Source organism: Onychomys torridus, unplaced genomic scaffold, assembly GCF_903995425.1.
Source record: "Onychomys torridus unplaced genomic scaffold, mOncTor1.1, whole genome shotgun sequence".
In the NCBI taxonomy this organism is placed as follows: Eukaryota; Metazoa; Chordata; class Mammalia; order Rodentia; family Cricetidae; genus Onychomys; species Onychomys torridus.
In genome coordinates this window covers 1-17,395 of record NW_023413961.1, presented here as the reverse complement: position 1 = coordinate 17,395, position 17,395 = coordinate 1, and the positions used below count along the sequence as shown (strand labels likewise).

The 17,395-nt window shown below is 38.4% G+C and overlaps 1 protein-coding gene and 1 non-coding gene across 2 annotated transcripts; both read left to right on the top strand.

Annotated features, from left to right (window-relative positions):
- The first annotated feature begins 1,063 nt into the window (after window positions 1–1,063).
- On the top strand, window positions 1,064–1,136 carry Trnaa-ggc. Its single transcript has one exon. It is a non-coding gene; the product is annotated as a tRNA-Ala (tRNA).
- Window positions 1,137–8,457: 7,321 nt separating this feature from the next.
- Window positions 8,458–11,122, top strand: LOC118576579 (leukocyte immunoglobulin-like receptor subfamily B member 4; the record flags this gene model as incomplete). The annotated part of the gene is given in 6 exon segments (XM_036176799.1): window positions 8,458–8,482; window positions 8,595–8,630; window positions 8,831–9,115; window positions 9,259–9,561; window positions 10,542–10,577; window positions 11,029–11,122. Coding segments are annotated over 6 exon segments (779 nt in total), but the record flags the coding sequence as incomplete, so codon positions are not given.
- Window positions 11,123–17,395: the final 6,273 nt, after the last annotated feature.

The following is a 17,395-nucleotide window of genomic DNA, read 5'->3' as shown; positions in this document are numbered from 1 at the left end:
TGTTGGCTGTGAACATGAAAATCACCATGTGTCAATTACAAATTTACAAAAATATAAAACTTTCTTATGCTAATATTTTTCCTATTAATTACATAACTGACTGTCAATTTTACAATTCTGAAATAATTTTCTGCTTTCTGTGTGCAGGAAAATGAGGCCAGTTTCCCAGAATATGCAAAATGATATGTAAAATAAATTATCACATCTATTTTGTTTTCAGTTAACTCTGAATTACATCGCTAACATCACATAAAAAATACTTCACCTTCTCTTTTATACATGGAACAGAAAATGAGGCTGATGGTAAAGCAACTCAGTAAGGACAGATGATGTTAAGGTACAGTGTGGATGTTTGGGAGTTCCAAGTTGAGGCTCAAAATAGCCTGTGTGTTAAAGAGCACTGAGTGATCTTACAGAAGATCCAGTTCAGTTATTAGCATCCAGTCAGCATTTAACTCCAGTTCAAAGGGATTCAAAATATCTGACCTATAAAAGCAACTGTACCTATAGCACATACAAAGACACAAACACACACTCACACACACACACTCACACACACACACACACACACACACACACAACACTGAAAAAGAGAGAGAGACAAAGATAGATATGATAGAGAAGGTCATCGCCCAATGACAGAGAAATGGATGAGATCTACATGAACAACCTGGACAACAGTGGGAGTAATGAAGGGCAAGGTTCAAGGGAAAGAAAGCTTAGGGGAGCAGGAGATCCCAGCTGGATCAAGAACAGAAAGGGAGAACAAGGAGTAACAGACCATGATAAGTGAAGACCACATGAGAACAGGAAGAAGCAAAGCGCTCGAGAGGTCCCCAGAAATCCACAATGATATATCCTTTGCAGACTGCTGGGAGTGGTCAAGAGAAAGCCTGAACTGACCTAGTCTGGTCATCAGGTGACTAAACACACTAACAGTCGTGCTGAACTCTAATCCAATAACTGATGGAAGTGGATGCAGAGATCCTTGGCCAGGCCCCAGGTAGAGCTCCAGGAGTCCAATTGTTGAGAAAGAGGGGACTTAAGAGTGTGAATTGTTGGGTTGGGGATTTAGCTCAGTGGTAGAGCACTTGCCTGGCAAGCACAAGGCCCTGGGTTCAATCCCCAGCTCCAAAAAAAGAGTGTGAATTGTTGAGACCCAGATTGGAAAAAGCACAGGGACAAATAGCCAAATGAATGGAAGCACATGAATTATGAAGCAAAGGCTGTGGAGCCCCAAGCTGGATCAGGCCCTCTGGATAAGTGAGACAATTGAATAGCTTGAACTGTTTGGGAGGCATCCAGGCAGTGGGACCTGGACCTGTCCTTAGTGCATGAGCTGGCTGTTTGGAACCTTGGACTACACAGGGACACTTTGCTCAGCCTGGAAGGAGGGGACAAGACCTGCCTGTACTGAATCCACCAGTTTTAAATGAATCCCCATGGGAGTCTTGGCACTGAAGGACATGGGAATGGAGGAAAGGGAATGGGAAAAAGGGGTGGTGGGGAGGACGGTAGGACAGGGACCCATGGCTGATGTGTGAAAATAAAACACAAATATAATAAAGAAAAAATAAAATAAAGTCAATCTTAAAATGGATGTGTAAACTGAGGAATGTGTTCTTAAGGATGTATCATGACCTAGGAATGGAACATAGAAGATAACTAAAGATAACCACTCCAGCATAAGCTGTCTTCAGTGTTTGTGAACTTATCCTTTCTGACAGGTGTAAGGTGGTATCTCAGAGTCATTTTGATTTACATTTCCCTGATGGTTAAGGATGTTGAGCACTTTGTTAGATGTCTTTCAGACATTTGAGCTTCCTCTGTTTAGAATTCTCTGTTTATCTCTATAGTCCATGTTTTATTGGACTGTTGGGCATTATGATGTCTAATTTCTTGAGTTCTTCATATATTCTGGATATCAGCCCTCTGTTGGACGTGGGGTTGGTGAAACTTTTCCCATTCTGTAGGTTGTCGCTTTGTCTTGTTGACCGTGTCCTTTGCTCTACAAAAGCTTCTCAGTTTCAAGAGTCCCATTTATTAATTGTTTCTCTCAGTGTCTGTGCTACTGGTGTTATATTTGGGAAGTGATCTCCAGTGCCAATGCGTTCAAGAGTACTTCCTACTTTCTCTTCTATCAGGTTCAGAGTAACTGGATTTATGTGAGGTCTTTGATCCACTGGAGTTATGTTTTGTGCACGGTGACAGATATGGATCTACTTGCAGCCTTCTACATGTTGACATCCAGTTATAAAAACACCATTTGTTGAAGATGCTTTCTTTTTTCCATTGTACAGTCTTGTCTTTTTTGTCAAAAATCATATGTTCATGGGTGTGCAGATTAATGTCAGGTGGATAAGGTAAGTGATTTCCTTTTCTCCTCTATCCTTGTCATATCAAATTCTAATACAATAAATACTAGCCAGTAGAAATTAACCTTCATATCACCTAAGCTCAATTTCTCCATGTTCTATGACTCAAGGATATGGAGTCTTCAATGAAAGGTCCATACTGACAAGATCTGAAAAGAAACCAAGTGCATTGGCCATAACATTGAAATACTTATGGGGTCAATTGTAACCCACTGTCTAACAACTAAGAGGAAAGCCAGCTGTTCCAAAACTTGGAATTTTCTTTATATTTCTGTTGTCTCTTTTAGTGGAATTATTAACCCAATCTAAGGGAACTCCAACTAAACTCTCAATATACATCATGTATGTATTCAAGGAGAAGTAATTTTCCATATGAGCATTTTGAAATGTATTTAAGGTTGGTTATCCCTCTCTCTATTCCATGCTCTATCTTCTCCTCACATCTGCTGCAAAATATTGTTTTAAGATATGTTAAGTTTGTTTATGCTGTGGAGCATTCATTTAATGGTGCAAAGATGCATTGTATTGTTTCGTGTGGCATTTCTTTAATACTGAAGCTCTGTCACTTTGCCTGCCTAAAACACCTGATTGGACCAAAAGTTCTGAATGACCAGTAATAAGGCAGGAGAAAAGATAGGCTGGGCTGGCAGGCAGCGAGAATAGATAGAAGGAGAAATCTGGGAGAAGGGAAGAAAAAAAAATAAGACTGAGTCCGCCACATAGTCACACAGCCATCCACAGAGTGAGACTGAAGGTAAGATTACAGAAGTGAGAAAAGAAGAAAGCCCACAGGCAATAGATGGGATAATTCAAGTAAAGAAACATCGGATAGACATTAGCCAAGTTAAGGCTGGGTATTTATTAGTAATAGTAAGTCTCTTTGTGTATTTACTTGGGAGCTTGGTGATAGGGCCACCAAAAATCAAAGAGCAATAGAGTAAAATCAAGAAACAACACACATCTGCCCTGCCATTAAAACCTTTCTGTACCTTGACTGCTCTTTATTCCACTATAGAAGGTTGTAACATTCACCATCCTTTTAAGTACTATTCTAATGGCAACTGACAAATTTCCTAATATCTATGGATATATCAAATGACACACACACACACACACACACACACACACACACACACACCTGAAGTTTTAAGAATAACTCCTGAAATTATATAAAACATATGGTGCTTCTACATCTGGATCAAAGGTTAGTTTACTCAAAATGTGTGTTTCCAGATCTAACTATTTATTTGTGAGGTATGTCTTGTTACTCATTCTTCCATGATGGAATTAATGTAAGAGTAGCTGTAGTTGGATGTTTTCCTGTGTCCCAGTCAGCTGGCCATTGGACAAATCTCTCCCACAAGTAAACACACAGAAGTTTATATTAATTATAACTGCTTGGCCATTGGCTCAGTCTTATGACTGACTAGCTCTGACACTTAAGTTAACCCATAATTCTTATCTATGTTTAGCCATGTGGCTTGGTACTTTTTCTCCTTCTGCCTTGTCATTATGCTTCTTCTGTGTCTGGCTGAAAGCTCCTGACTCTGTCCTCCATCTCCCCAGAATCCTCCTCATCTGTTTCCCCCCTATACTTCCTTCTGGCTACTGGCCAATCAGAGTTTTATTTATCAACCAATCAGAGCAACACCTATTCAATTCATACAGAACAACATCCCAATAGCACTTCCCTTTTCTGTCTAATAAAAAAGGAAAGATTGTAACTTTAACATAGTAAAATTACATTTAACAAAAACAGTTATCAAGCAAGAATTATAGTTACAATATTGAGTCTATTTGTATTTGGCAAAATTAAAGAAAATATTCTATTATCTATCCTACATTTGTGAGTCTAAATTTCAGATCTATTTATCTTTTATCATAAACAAGGAAAATTATAGTACCTAGTTTTCAACTACATCAAAGACCTCAGAAGGATATAATATTACCTTAGTAAACAGAAAGAGCATTTATAAGCAACGTCCAAAATTCTAGAATGACAGAGACAGCTGCCTGCCAGGACAGACATCCAAATTTCCTCTGTATCATTGTGGCATCCATCTTCAGCCAATAGGTCTAGAGTTATTTACTTGCTTCTCCCTGTGTCCTATAGAACATTTAGCAGGAACCTAAAGAACCAGCTCATCTTGGAAATTTCAGTGGTCACCTTCCTATGGGTCTGCATATCTACTTTACACAACATACTGTCAAGCAGTCAATGCAGGACACTTTTTTACCCAGTGGCTAACTTTTGCCACAAAGAAAGCAGACCCAAAATGAGTTCCTTCAATGCCCATTATCCTCTCTGAAGTAGAATGGTGCTGCCAGAAGCAGGCATGTCCCAATGTCCAGAGTCAAAGTGCTTAAAACATTTTAAATGCCATATTCTGTAGGTCTTTCAAGTGTTTGAAGATCACCTACATAATTGAAATACACTTTTATATACCTAAAATACTTAACTTAACAAACATGACTATAAGTTTGAATATCATGGATGACTAATTATTAATCTGTATTTCTTAATTATACATTACAATTTCAAATGAGCTGTACAAACATTAACCTTAAACAAGAGTAGATATATACATACAATATAACAAAATTAACTTTAAATTTGTATCAATAAACTAAAATCCATAGCAATATAAAACATTTTAATCAAGTTGTTACTCTTTTTCTCCTTTTTTATTTATTACATTTGTATTTTAATTTTACACATCAGCCATGGCTTCCCCTGTCCTCCCCCCGACCACACCCTCACCTTCCCCCCAGCTCCTCCCCTCCATCCCCATGTCCTCCAGTTGTTGCTCTGTATCCTATCATATCTATTAATATCCCTTTTCTTCTTTAGAAAGAGATTGCATTTATAATCAACCTCCATTCAATAAAATATACTTTATAAATGTATATTTTGAGAATTTGGGCATAGCTTCTTACACTACTTTCTGCTGGTTGTTGGCAGTGGTCATCTTGTGGGGATCCTGAGAAAACTAAGAATTATGGTCAAGTCTTGACTGGAGTAGTCTGTGATGCTGCATTATCTGAGCCAGTTGTCTTGAAGCTGATTTTGCATGTTGGAACATCCAGAGACCTCTCAGAGGCTTTTCCTTTATGAAAACATATTAGCTTGGAAGTGATCCATAGGTTCTCATTTCCTGTGGAAACAGGAGCAGAACCTCTTTTCCAAAACAACATATCCTTAGATACAAATTTTGAAGATCACTGTAAATATATATATTTAAATTTATTTTAGCAGCCTTTACAATCAAATGTCTTTCTGCAGTTAAAAATCCCAAAGACAACACAATCCAGAAACTCTGTGTAATATCCATCTTATGTGGCTTATTTTTTATATTACCTTTACTGTCTCTTTAAAGACTTTATTTTTAAAACTATTTCTTTATACAACTGTCTATGTTCAATTTCTTACCTCTTCCAAACCTACGTACATTTTCACACACACTGTAAACCATTTAAAGTCTTATTCTATCTTAATCTGTCTTATTGTGAATCTATTGCTTTCAAATGCAGTGGCTAGTACTGAAGCCTGGGCTGCTGACTCTGCCCATTTCAACTTCCCAATATAGTGGTAGTACAGTTACCACCAGCTCTGGGAGCCATGTGCACCACCAACTCTTGGAAGCACTGGGTCTATGACTCCATCAAACCAGCATGTAGCCCAGAAACCAATTTTTTTCTCTGTTCTAGCAAAAGTTATATCCACTATGTACCATGCTGCTGTGCAGCTTGGAGACACCTCTCTGTACAGTGGCAGGAATCTACAATACTGCACTCAAGCCACATGCCACTGCCAATCCTCCATACTGTTAGTTCGTGGCTTACATGAGAGCCAAAACTAGAAAGCTCGTTTTTTGTTCTATTTTGGAATTTTCTTTTTAAAACTTTCTCTGGTTTTAGGTGAAAACTCTTGTTCTACATTGTGCAGTCAAATGTAGTTGGACGTTTTCCTCTGTCCAAGCTGGCCAGCAGTCAGGACAAATCTCTCCCACTCATGTCCCCAAGTAAATATACAGAGGCTTATATTAATTATAACTGCTTGGCCAATGGCTTAAGCTGATTACTGACTACACTTAAATTAAACCACATTTTTATATGTGGCCATGGGGCTTGGTATCTTTTCTCAGTTCTACATTGTCATCTTTCTTCCTCTGTGTCTGGCTGGTGAATCTTGACTCTGTCCTTCCTCGAATTTCCAGAACTCTCCTCATCTGAGTGACCACCTGTATTTCCTTCCTAGCTATGAGCCAATCAGCTTTTTATTTATCAACCAGTCAGAGCGACACATATTCACAGCATACACAACAACATCCCACCACAAATATCTGGTGACTTTGGGTCAGCATTGAGAAGGATGTGCAAAGACTGTGTTCCTTGCAGAGTTTATCCTGTTGGTATGCTGAAGCACAACTTCATTGCTGGGAGACATGCCTTACTGAGAATAGGCTTACACACTGTGTGTTGTGAACATAATAGCTGTTTGAAATTTAACATTCCTCATGTTATAGAAAGTTCTGGCTACCGTGTTCCTTATTGGCTTAAAGGAAAATATATCTTCTGTGAATTATCTAAGGATGATTATATGATATGATGAACTACAAACTTTATCACTCTGGACACTCAATAAGCACTTATGTCTTCCAGGTATATAGAGGCTAATGGAGAATAGTGATTGGTGGTAGTCTAACTAGGGTTTTCTGAGCCCATCTTGAGATACTCCTGTAGCTCTAGAATAATTAAAGTGCAGTGTTATGGGAACTTTATCTGGAGTAACATGAACAAACCATGTAATACATTTCATAAGGCACCACTGACAGAAATAAAAATCAATGCCATCCAAGTATGGTGTGGGGAACCAGTGAATATAATTTTGATTATTAAACCAATGCATTGGTATGTGGCTGCTTAAGGAGGTTTGGAGAATTTTTATATAACTAATACCACCAAATAAAACCCATACCTCTTTCTCTCTTATCTCTCTTCTTTAGCAAAGCATAATATCAGCATGGGGCAAAATATTATGAAACCATTCCATTATCCATAATAAATTTTTATGCCCAATCCTGTGAAAAACATAGGTAGACATCATAGCCACTGTAATTGAAATAGAAAAACCCTATTTTTATTTCATGTCATCTTCAGACGATAGCTTACAACAACATTCAGGTACCCCCAAAACTTGTAGATATTATGTCCCTGGAATAAAAGAAGCCAGTCAGCAAAGTTTACGTGGGAAATGGAAAATTCCTCTTCCAAGCAGAATAATGAAGTGAAAGAAGTCTACATTCTTATGCCCAGAACCTGAACTTATTACCTCTGGTACCAGGTAATACTTAAGTTAAGGTTTGGAGGAGGACTTAAGCCTTATGGCCTCAACACCAGAGTAACATTTTGAAAATGCAAACAAGTAGGAAAAACAGGTGAATTTCACAGGAATAAGAAAGAGGGGAATTGAAAAATGTTGGTCCTTGGCTGCTGTAAATCAGGACATTCTGACTAAAGTTGTGGAAGACCATTGGTGCTTATGGAGCAGAGGGATAAGAGTCTGTGCTGAGCCATGCCTTAAGAAATATTTGACTTGAGTCAATGGCGCCACCTTGAGATTACGGCCTCCAAATGTAATATCATAAATGAATCTTTTCTTAGAACAATGTGCTGATTTTGACAAAAATTGATTTTGAATATCTGTGGTGTAAAATTATTTCAGTTTGTGAAATGACATGCTGTGACATTCAAATGTTCCTTCTCTGGCTTGAAAAACACGTATAACAGGGGAAAATCAGTGAGGAACAGTGAAAACCCCATTTTCTCTAAAGACTTTTCAGAGATCCAAGTAATTGACCAAACTCATGCACTGGAGAAAAAAGAGAAGTTCCCCTTCTGGTAAACTGGTGATAGTACTGATGTGGCAAACCCATGACAGGAAGGACCTGCCCTCAGTGTGAAAACAGCCTGTCTGATGGTTCTACAGAACATGGACAGGGTGCCCTAGGAGCACAAGCAAGAACAATGCCAAGACTCACCATGACCTCATGTTCAAACTGCTGCTGTGCCTTGGTAAGACATGAAGAGGGAGAGTGGACGCTCAAGTCTGTAAGGAAACCTGCTCCAAGACAGGTCTTATGGAATCTGGATACCTCAAGATATTGACCCTGGCTCTCAGATGGAAAAAATAATCTCTCAAAGTGAATTTTCTTTCAGGACTGAGTGTGGGACAGAAGACTGCAGGCCTGGCAGGTGAGTGTCTCCTTCATCCCAAGATTTTATTCTTCCCTCTGAATACCAGACTTTATTTTTGCTCTCCTCTTGGTAAATTCTTCACAAAGTGGACTGAAAAAAGTTTATGGATAATGCTGTGATGGCTGTAAGTACTTTATGCTAAGACTTGGTGTCTGAAGGAGGATTGTACTGGGACTCAGCATTTTATTTCCTTGTAGGAATCCTCCCAAAGCCCAAAATCTGGGCTCATCCACACTCTATGATTGACGTATATGAACCTGTGACTATTTGGTGTCAGGGTTCCTGGGAGGCACAGGAGTACTACGTGCTTAAAGAAGGAAGCTCAGTTCCTTGGGACCGACAATACCCTCCGGAACGCACAGACAAGGTTAAGGTCAACATCCAATACATGTCAGAGGAATTTAAAGGGATATATATGTGTTACTATAAGAGCCCTGCTGGCTTGTCAGAGCACAGTGACACCCTGGAATTGGTGCTAACAGGTGAGTGGACACTCGGGGTTATTAGCACAGCCTCTCCCCTCAGAAGGAGTTCTACTCTCCAGGGGTACTACACTCAGTGCCCAAGACTACAGGGCAATGTGGGTAGCTAAAGTTCATTTCAAACACTTCCCCTTGTATCCTAGTAGCCTATGAAAAAACAAGCCTGTCTGTTTGGCCCAGCCCTGCTGTGACCTCAGGAGAGACCATAACCATGCAGTGTAGCTCATCACTGGGATTTGGCAGATTCATTCTGATCCAGGAAGGAAAGCACCACCTCTCGTGGACCCTGGACTCACAGCAGAATTCCACCTAAGAATTCCAGGCTCATTAAGTTCTGGACCCCGTAACTACCATCCACAATGGTACATTCAGATGCTATGGCTATTTTAGGAACCGTCCCCAGGTGTGGTCAAAATCAAGTGACCCCCTTCCACTCCTTGTCTCAGGTAAGGACTCCTGATCCATCCTTTCTTAGTGAATACTGTCAGCTAGGGATCTGCTCTGAGAAGAGCTTTAGCATAGAATGAAGTAATGAAACTCTATATTCCAAAAGACTTTCACACCTCATAGAGCAGCAGCCATCAGCTTGCCCTGGTGCAACTGCTCCCCCCACTGACTCCTTGGAATTTAGCAGAGGCAGGAGGGCTTGAGAACAGACAGTATATGGAGTGATCAGATATTTTCTCTGTACTACTTAGGTTTCTATTTTTGTGATAAAATACCATGGTCTAAAGCAACTTGTGGAAGAAAGGTTTGTTTCCTTTTATAGTTTACAGTCCATCACAAAAAGAATTAGAGGTAGGCACTCAAAGAAGGAACTGAACCAGGGACCATGATGGAACGTTGCTTACAGGCTTACTGCCCAGTAACTTGCTCAGACTGTTTCTTATACTATCAAGGATTGGAATTGCCCCCTCCCCACATCAGCTATCATTCCATCAATTAATAAATTCCACCACAGACTTGCCTACAGGACAATAGGATGGAAGCATTTTCTCAATTTAAGTTGCTTCTCAGATGAATCGAGATTGTATCAAGTTAGCAAAACCTAATCAGAACAGTCTCCAATGGCATCCTCAGTCCTTCACTCTCCTCTTGTTTTTATTTCCTGAAATAAAAGGCACAGTCGCATGATAACAGTGGGTCACCAAAACCTTGTGGTTAAAAACGGTGCACAGACTCCATCAGGAAGTCTTATATCCCTCAGAATCTCAATCCTTTTCTTATATTCAATGGCATGCTTTGCTGAGGCTGGGTGGACCTGAGCTGTGACCTTGATAGACAAACAGGAATCCAGAGACACAAAATCCGGTCTAAAACAAGGTGATGGCCAGTTGTAATTAAAGTCCGGATTGAGGTAGAAATTGTTAGTCCACAGTCACGTGCTTGAAGTTCAAATTCTCACCTCTCCATATATCTTTGGCAGAGTCCAAGGACCTGTCTCCCACCCACACTGAGAATGGTAAGTAAGAGCTCTCATGGGAGGTGGGTAGAGCAATGTGTGAGATCATAATTCCTCAGAAGTTGGGAAATTAGGGAAAGCTAACTTATTTCCCACCTAAAAGTAGCAGGAAATGTTTTTGCTAGATCTGCAAGATGAACTCCCATGAAAATAACATGCATTTTCGTAAAAAAAAAAAAAAAATATTGAAAGCATGAGGAGCTCAGAGGAATGGCCCAGCTCTGTTAAGCATTTTATATAGTCTACTCAAAATATTTGATCCTCTGGGGAAGCTCAGACCAGTAGAACCTGAAAACCATGACCATATGAGAATCAGGTGAAATGGAGAATTCTAGATGAAGAGAAAGACACTAAATGTATAGTTCTGTCAAGGAGATGGGAGACTAGGTGCACAACCATTTACTGTGAGAAGTTTATTGTTTGACGTGACTTCTTTGACTACTGTTTACAGAACCCCCAGCTTCACTGCATGAAGGTCACACAATTGAAAATCTCATCCGAATGAACATGGCTGCCTTGGTTTTAGTTACTCTGGTGATTCTGTGGTTAGCGGCTTGGCACAGAAAGGAAATGGAATAGATGCAATCAGGAGATAAACACAAAAGTCCACCAGTTTCCACACTTGTGCAGACCATGGAAAATAAATCTGCTTGTCTCATACATGAAAGAAAGAACTGTAAAGAAAACGGGATACACTTTTAGGAAGTTCACCCTTTGAAGATCCTGGAAGCCTATGTGTTCCGGATGTAGGGAAATGTGTAGGTTTCTGTCAAGAGCAGTTTCAGTTTTCTACTTAATTTTACAATTTCTCCACATTTCAGTGTGGATATATGTTCACTACTTCCTCCTCTCTTCTTACTTCCATAACTCATGTATGTCATGGGCACTTACTTTCCCTCACTGTCAAATAACATTTTCCTGCACATTGCCAGAGTCAATGTTGTTCATACTTAGCCTTTTTCCTTTACTGTTGAGTAAGAGAACACAGTTCAAACAACAAAAATAATTGTAAAAGCCAGATACAATAATTGAATTTAGTGGGATAAAAATGATGCTTCAAACTCTCTTTCCCTGGAAACCAGTATCTTCAGTGTTCATTACTAGAATGGTCTGAGGATTCTTCTGGAAAACATAGTAATTGCCTCCAAAGTAATGATGATAGTGGGAAATAAAGAGGAGGGATATTGTTGCCATGGCTTTGAAGTATAGCATGTTACCAACCTTGATATTTTAAAACACTTGTAAGTAACAAACATGGCACACTGACATTAGCCAGACCCCAAGTCTCTATATCTCCACTAAATTAAGTGAATTGAGAACAGCTATCCAGAACCTGTATGATTCACATTACCTTTTACACTTCCACTCAAAAATATTTCATTTAACGTGTTCTACACTTGGCCTTTGTGAACTACATTACTTATTCTACTCAAAATCACTGTCATAATTCCAAGATAAGGTCACATGTGTGGAGTTCAGGAGTGATACTTAGTTTATGTTTTCCTTGTAATTTGAAATCTCAGTGTTTGCTGATGTTTAATACAAAGGGAATTATTTTGTATGTGGCCTTAATCTACCAGGACGCAATCATTAATTTATGAATATTAACTTTCCACTACATTTGAAACATGGTTTCTCTTAAAAGATTGTTTTATTTTTTTTGACAATCTCATAAAATGTGTTTTGATCATATTCATAAATCGTCCCCAGCTCAGCATCCCCTATCCATTCAGACAGAGCTTCCGAAAAGATAATCAGTTTACCTGAAATGAAACTTTTACACCTTTGTTAGCTTTTGTTTATTATATTCTTTGACAACCTGTCTATTTTTCAATTATGCACACACTGTATTTAATTTACTTGCCTGGTTGTGTTATCTAAAATTTTAAGTGCTGTGCTGTACATGATGGACAGAAGGGACACATTGCATTTTTCCTCATCATCAGGGGACATTTCTGATATTGTCCATCAAATTTGTAACCTGAAACTTATTCAAATATAACCTTATTAAAACTGTTTGTGAGAATTTTGGAGGAATGGCTATGTCATAATGAAAAATACTGCTTCTGTCACGGTCTCTATGTTTAATTATAATGTAGAATATTGATTTTTTAATGTCAAACAGATGTTACAAAACCCTTCGACAAATTCACAGGGATGCAGTCTGTTTACATATCACTGGCTAATATTACATTACACATTGGGTGGGTACCATTGAGTTCTAGTGGAAAATAATATCAAAATTCACCATGAGTCTGCAGATTGCTTTTGTTAAGATTGCCATTTTTACTACATTAATCCTGCCTATCCATGAACATGGGAGATCTTTCCATTTTCTGACACCTTCAATTTCTTTCTTTATAGATTTAAAGTTCTTATCAAAAAGGTCCTTCACTTGTTTAGTTAGTGTTATCTCAAGGTATTTTATATTATTTTGGGTATTGTAAAGGGTGATGTTTCTCTGACTTCTTCTCAGCCCCTTTTTCATTTGTATATAAAAGGACTACTGATTTATTTGAGTTGATCTTGTATCCTGCCACTTTACTGAAGGAGTTTATCAGCTGTAGGACTTCCCTAGTAGAATTTTTGGGGTCACTTATGTATACTATCATATCGTCTGCAAATAGTGAAAGCTTGACGTCTTCTTTTCCAATTTTGTATCCCTTTGATCTCCTTTTGTTGTCTTATTGCTCTAGGTAGAACTTCAAGCACAATATTGAATAAATATGGGGAGAGTAGACAGCCTTGTCTTGTTCCTGACTTTAGTGGAATCACTTTGAGTTTCTCTCCATTTAATTTGATGTTGGCTTGTTGTAAATTGCCTTTATTATGTTTAGGAATATTCCTTGTATTTCTGATCCCTCTAAAGTCTTTATCATGAAGGGGTGTTGGATTCTGTCAAAGGCTTTTTCAGCATCTAATGAGATGATCATGTGGCTGGTTTGTTTCAGTGTGTCTGTATGGTTTAATACATTGAGAGCTATCTTGATAGAGGGGGCCATTATGGCCAAGGGAGAAACTGAGTGCTAGGTAAATTCCCAAGATTACATAAGGATGGTCCCAGCAACTCTCCTAGCAACAGTGGAAAGGGTGCCTGAACTGGCCTTCCTCTGTAATTAGATTACTGACTATCCCAACTGATACCATATTTCCTGTACCCAGCAACTAAAGGATTTCTCTTTTAAATTTTAAAATGAAGTATAAATATGCCATTTCTCCCCTCCTTCTCCTCCTGACTGCACTTTCACTACCTCCAACCCCACTGTTCACTGCCAAATCCACAGCCTTCTCTTTACTATTCATTGTTGTTATATATACATATGCATTCACAAATTAATGAATAAAAACTTTTGAGTCATTCATTTTTACTTGTATTTATAATTTTCCATGGCTGACCAAGTGGTGTTTTCAGCTTTTGATACTTTGTTCGATGCATGACAACCATTGCCATTTTTGTTTTGTGTGGAATATCCATTAATGTAAACTCTCACATTGTCAAGGCTTTGCCATAGGCCAAAGTGAAAATAGATACAGATATAGACAGATTTAGATATACAGATATATGGATATAGATTTAGCTATAGATAGATAGATAGATAGATAGATAGATAGATAGATAGGTAGGTAGAGTTAGACAGATATCTCTCCATTTAATGACTTAAAGTGATTTAATAGACTGGCTTACAGGGGTTGAGGTAATATAATGATGGTTGTTTATGAATGAACGTTCCAAGAGTCCAGCTGTTATTTCTTCCACAGTGCTGTATGTCTCAGCTAGTCTTCAGTATATGCTAGAATTCCAAAGAATTAAACTCTAATGCCAGTGAAGGAGTGAACTTGCAAAGGAGAGCAAACTATGTGGGCAAAGAGATCAAGCTTCCATTTTCCATGTCCATTATATAAACTGACAGGAGAAGGTGTAATCCAAATTAGTAGATATTCCCACTTCAAAAGATCTTGATTAAAGGTTTTTCTTTCCATCTCAAAGATCCTGAGTACTATAAGTTGGTCTTCCCTCATCAAATTATTCAGTTAAGAAAAAGTCCCTCACAAGAGATCACAGTCATTTGAATATTTGTTAATTTCAGAAGCAGCCAAGTTGACAACCAAGAATATCACTGAGATTCTGTGTTCTAATAATTGATCTGTAGGTTCATCTCTTTGGGTTGGTACCAAAATCAAACTTTCTCTCAACAATGTTTCAGGGTAAGGAGATTCCTTTTTGATCTATCCTCTATCTTTGATCCATTTCTCAGTTAGAGGCCCTAATTATATGTGAAGATATAAGTGTGAGCATTACATCTTGGATGGAAAAGTATCCTGGAAGTCAGGAGCAAAAGAATACCACAAAGTCACCCATCAAAAAAGACCTTATACAAGAGTTTTATTAGAGAAAACAAGGTGAATGGCTTCCTCTGCTTGGGCAAGGAACAGCAGAGAACTGAGCAGAAGACAGTTTATATATAGTTTCTTGGGGAGGGAGGTGGAACTTACTAGGTGAAGCTTTGCAAGGTGGAGATTGGTGGAATTTCAAGTCCAGAGCTTGGGCTTTGTACTCTGGGACAAGGGTTGGATCCAGCCATCAGGAGAATTAAAGTGTGGTGTGATGTGGCAGTTGGAGGTCCTCAGGGCAGGGGCCTGGCTAATTATGTGCCTCAAAAGGTCTTTTAGTATTTAATTGTCTTGGCCTACTAGATGCCAGCAAAAAGGGACAGATTGATAAGACAGATAAGAGAATGATGGAGAAACCTGAATGCTGTGGTCAATCCTGAACAGATATAAAAGCTGGTCAAAGTTGAATCAGTCCTTTTCTATTCTATCAACTCCTAATAAAGCCAAGACCTCCTCCAAACAAAGAATTGAACTAACTCTTCTCTCTCTCTCTCTCTCTCTCTCTCTCTCTCTCTCTCTCTCTCTCTCCTTTCTGTCTTTCATGTGGAAGTCACCTTGGAACAAGTATCCATGAGTACTAAGATAGATAAACAGTAATGAAAGAGGTATATTACAAAAGTTAGTGCCACTGTCCACTCCAACTTTGGAGTGTGATACCCCAAACACCTAACCATCCTTCTTCCTACCACAAATTCATATGGTGTAACTTAGTGTACTCATGCAGCTACTCCATGGGGTCTTCTCAATCATGTTAATTTTCACATCTTTTAATGTCCAGTGAAATTGTTTTCAGGAATCATGTAAAAATATTGCATGTTCTTAAAGTGTCAAGGCTGGATATAAAAAGTTGTATTAAAATTATCTTGAGTTTTTACTGTCTCATGTTGCATTCTCCATTTCCTTATAAATTATTTGATCTTGCTCTTGGATATATCCTGTGAGTCTCTTGTTAATTAGATATAAGACAGAATCGTAGAAGGCTTCCCATAGAAGACTGGAAGCTTTATCACCTGCTAGCTAGACATTGGTCGAAGGAGCCTGTGCAGAAGAATGCATACATAGTAGGCACTCAACCCACCAATTGTCACAAAAATTTTCTGTCTGCATTCCTCTTATTTTAAATTCTGGTGATAGCAGAGCAAACAAGCTGGAGTAATACCATTAATTCTAACCCTTGGAAAGCAGATGCTGGTCTGAGTTCAAGACCAGCTTGGTCTACAGAGAGAGTTCTAAGAAAGCTAGGGCTACAAAGAGAAACCATGTCTCAAAAATTTGTTTCTGTCTGCCTTAGTCTTATTAACTTTGGAAGGTAGCTGAGCTAACCAGTTAGAGTGAAAACATGAGCAAAGCTTTGAAGACAATCTTGTACGTGAAGAGGGAAGGAAGAGAGCTCAGAGCAAAGGCTAGAAGTGGAGACAGTTAGAACTAATGTAGGAAGAAATGTATGAGAATTTTCTTGAAGGCCAAGGAAATAGGCAAGCATTGCTGAAGCGTTCCCTTCCCTGTATGTCATCTGTTTCTGTCTACTGCGCAAAGAATTTTGCAGAAGCCATGTTCTAGAAATACAGGTTTATTTGTATTGAAATTTCATTTGTTTCATTTATTTGAGGCATTGCCAAACAGGTTCAGTTTTATCCATGCTTTAGGTTTTCATTGTTTACTATTGTATTTCTTTGTACTTCAAAACAGGGTTTCTCTGTGTAGCCCTGGATGTCCTGAAACTAACTCTGTATATCAGGCTGGCCTTGAACTCAGAGACTTGTCTGCCTCTGCCTTCCGAGTGCTGAGATTGAAGGTGTGTGCCCCTAGGGCCTGGCTCCTATTGTATTTCTTATTATTTTAATTCTACTATGTTGTTTAGGGTCCTTATTGGCTTCATTTGATTTGTGTAATCATTATGTCTTGTACATATATATGTGTGTGTGTGTGTGTGTAAATATCAAAGCTCGCCACTGACCAAAAAGTCACCATATATTAATTACAATTTTATGAAAATATAAAATCTTTCTAATATTTATACTCTTAATTACATATGTATATATGAATATATGTCAATAAATAAGAGATAGATAAATAGATAGACAGACAGATATATAGATGATTCGACAATTTGAGAATCATTTTCTGCCTTATGTATGCAGAAAAATGAAGCCTGTAGCCCAGACAATGTAAAATAAGATTTGAAATAAATTATCACTTTTATTTTTTTCATTTAAATCTGTTTTGCAATCACTGACATCTTGTAAATCATTCTTTCCCTTTTCTAATAAGATGGAACAGAAAATGGGTCTGAATCTGAAGCTGTTATGTGAACAAAAGGCAAGTCAAGGTGATAAATCAGTGCTTTAGCGAGTTGGGTGATGAGGCTGGAAATAGTTTCTTGTTAAAGAGCACCAACTAATTTTATAATATCCCAGTTTTTTTAT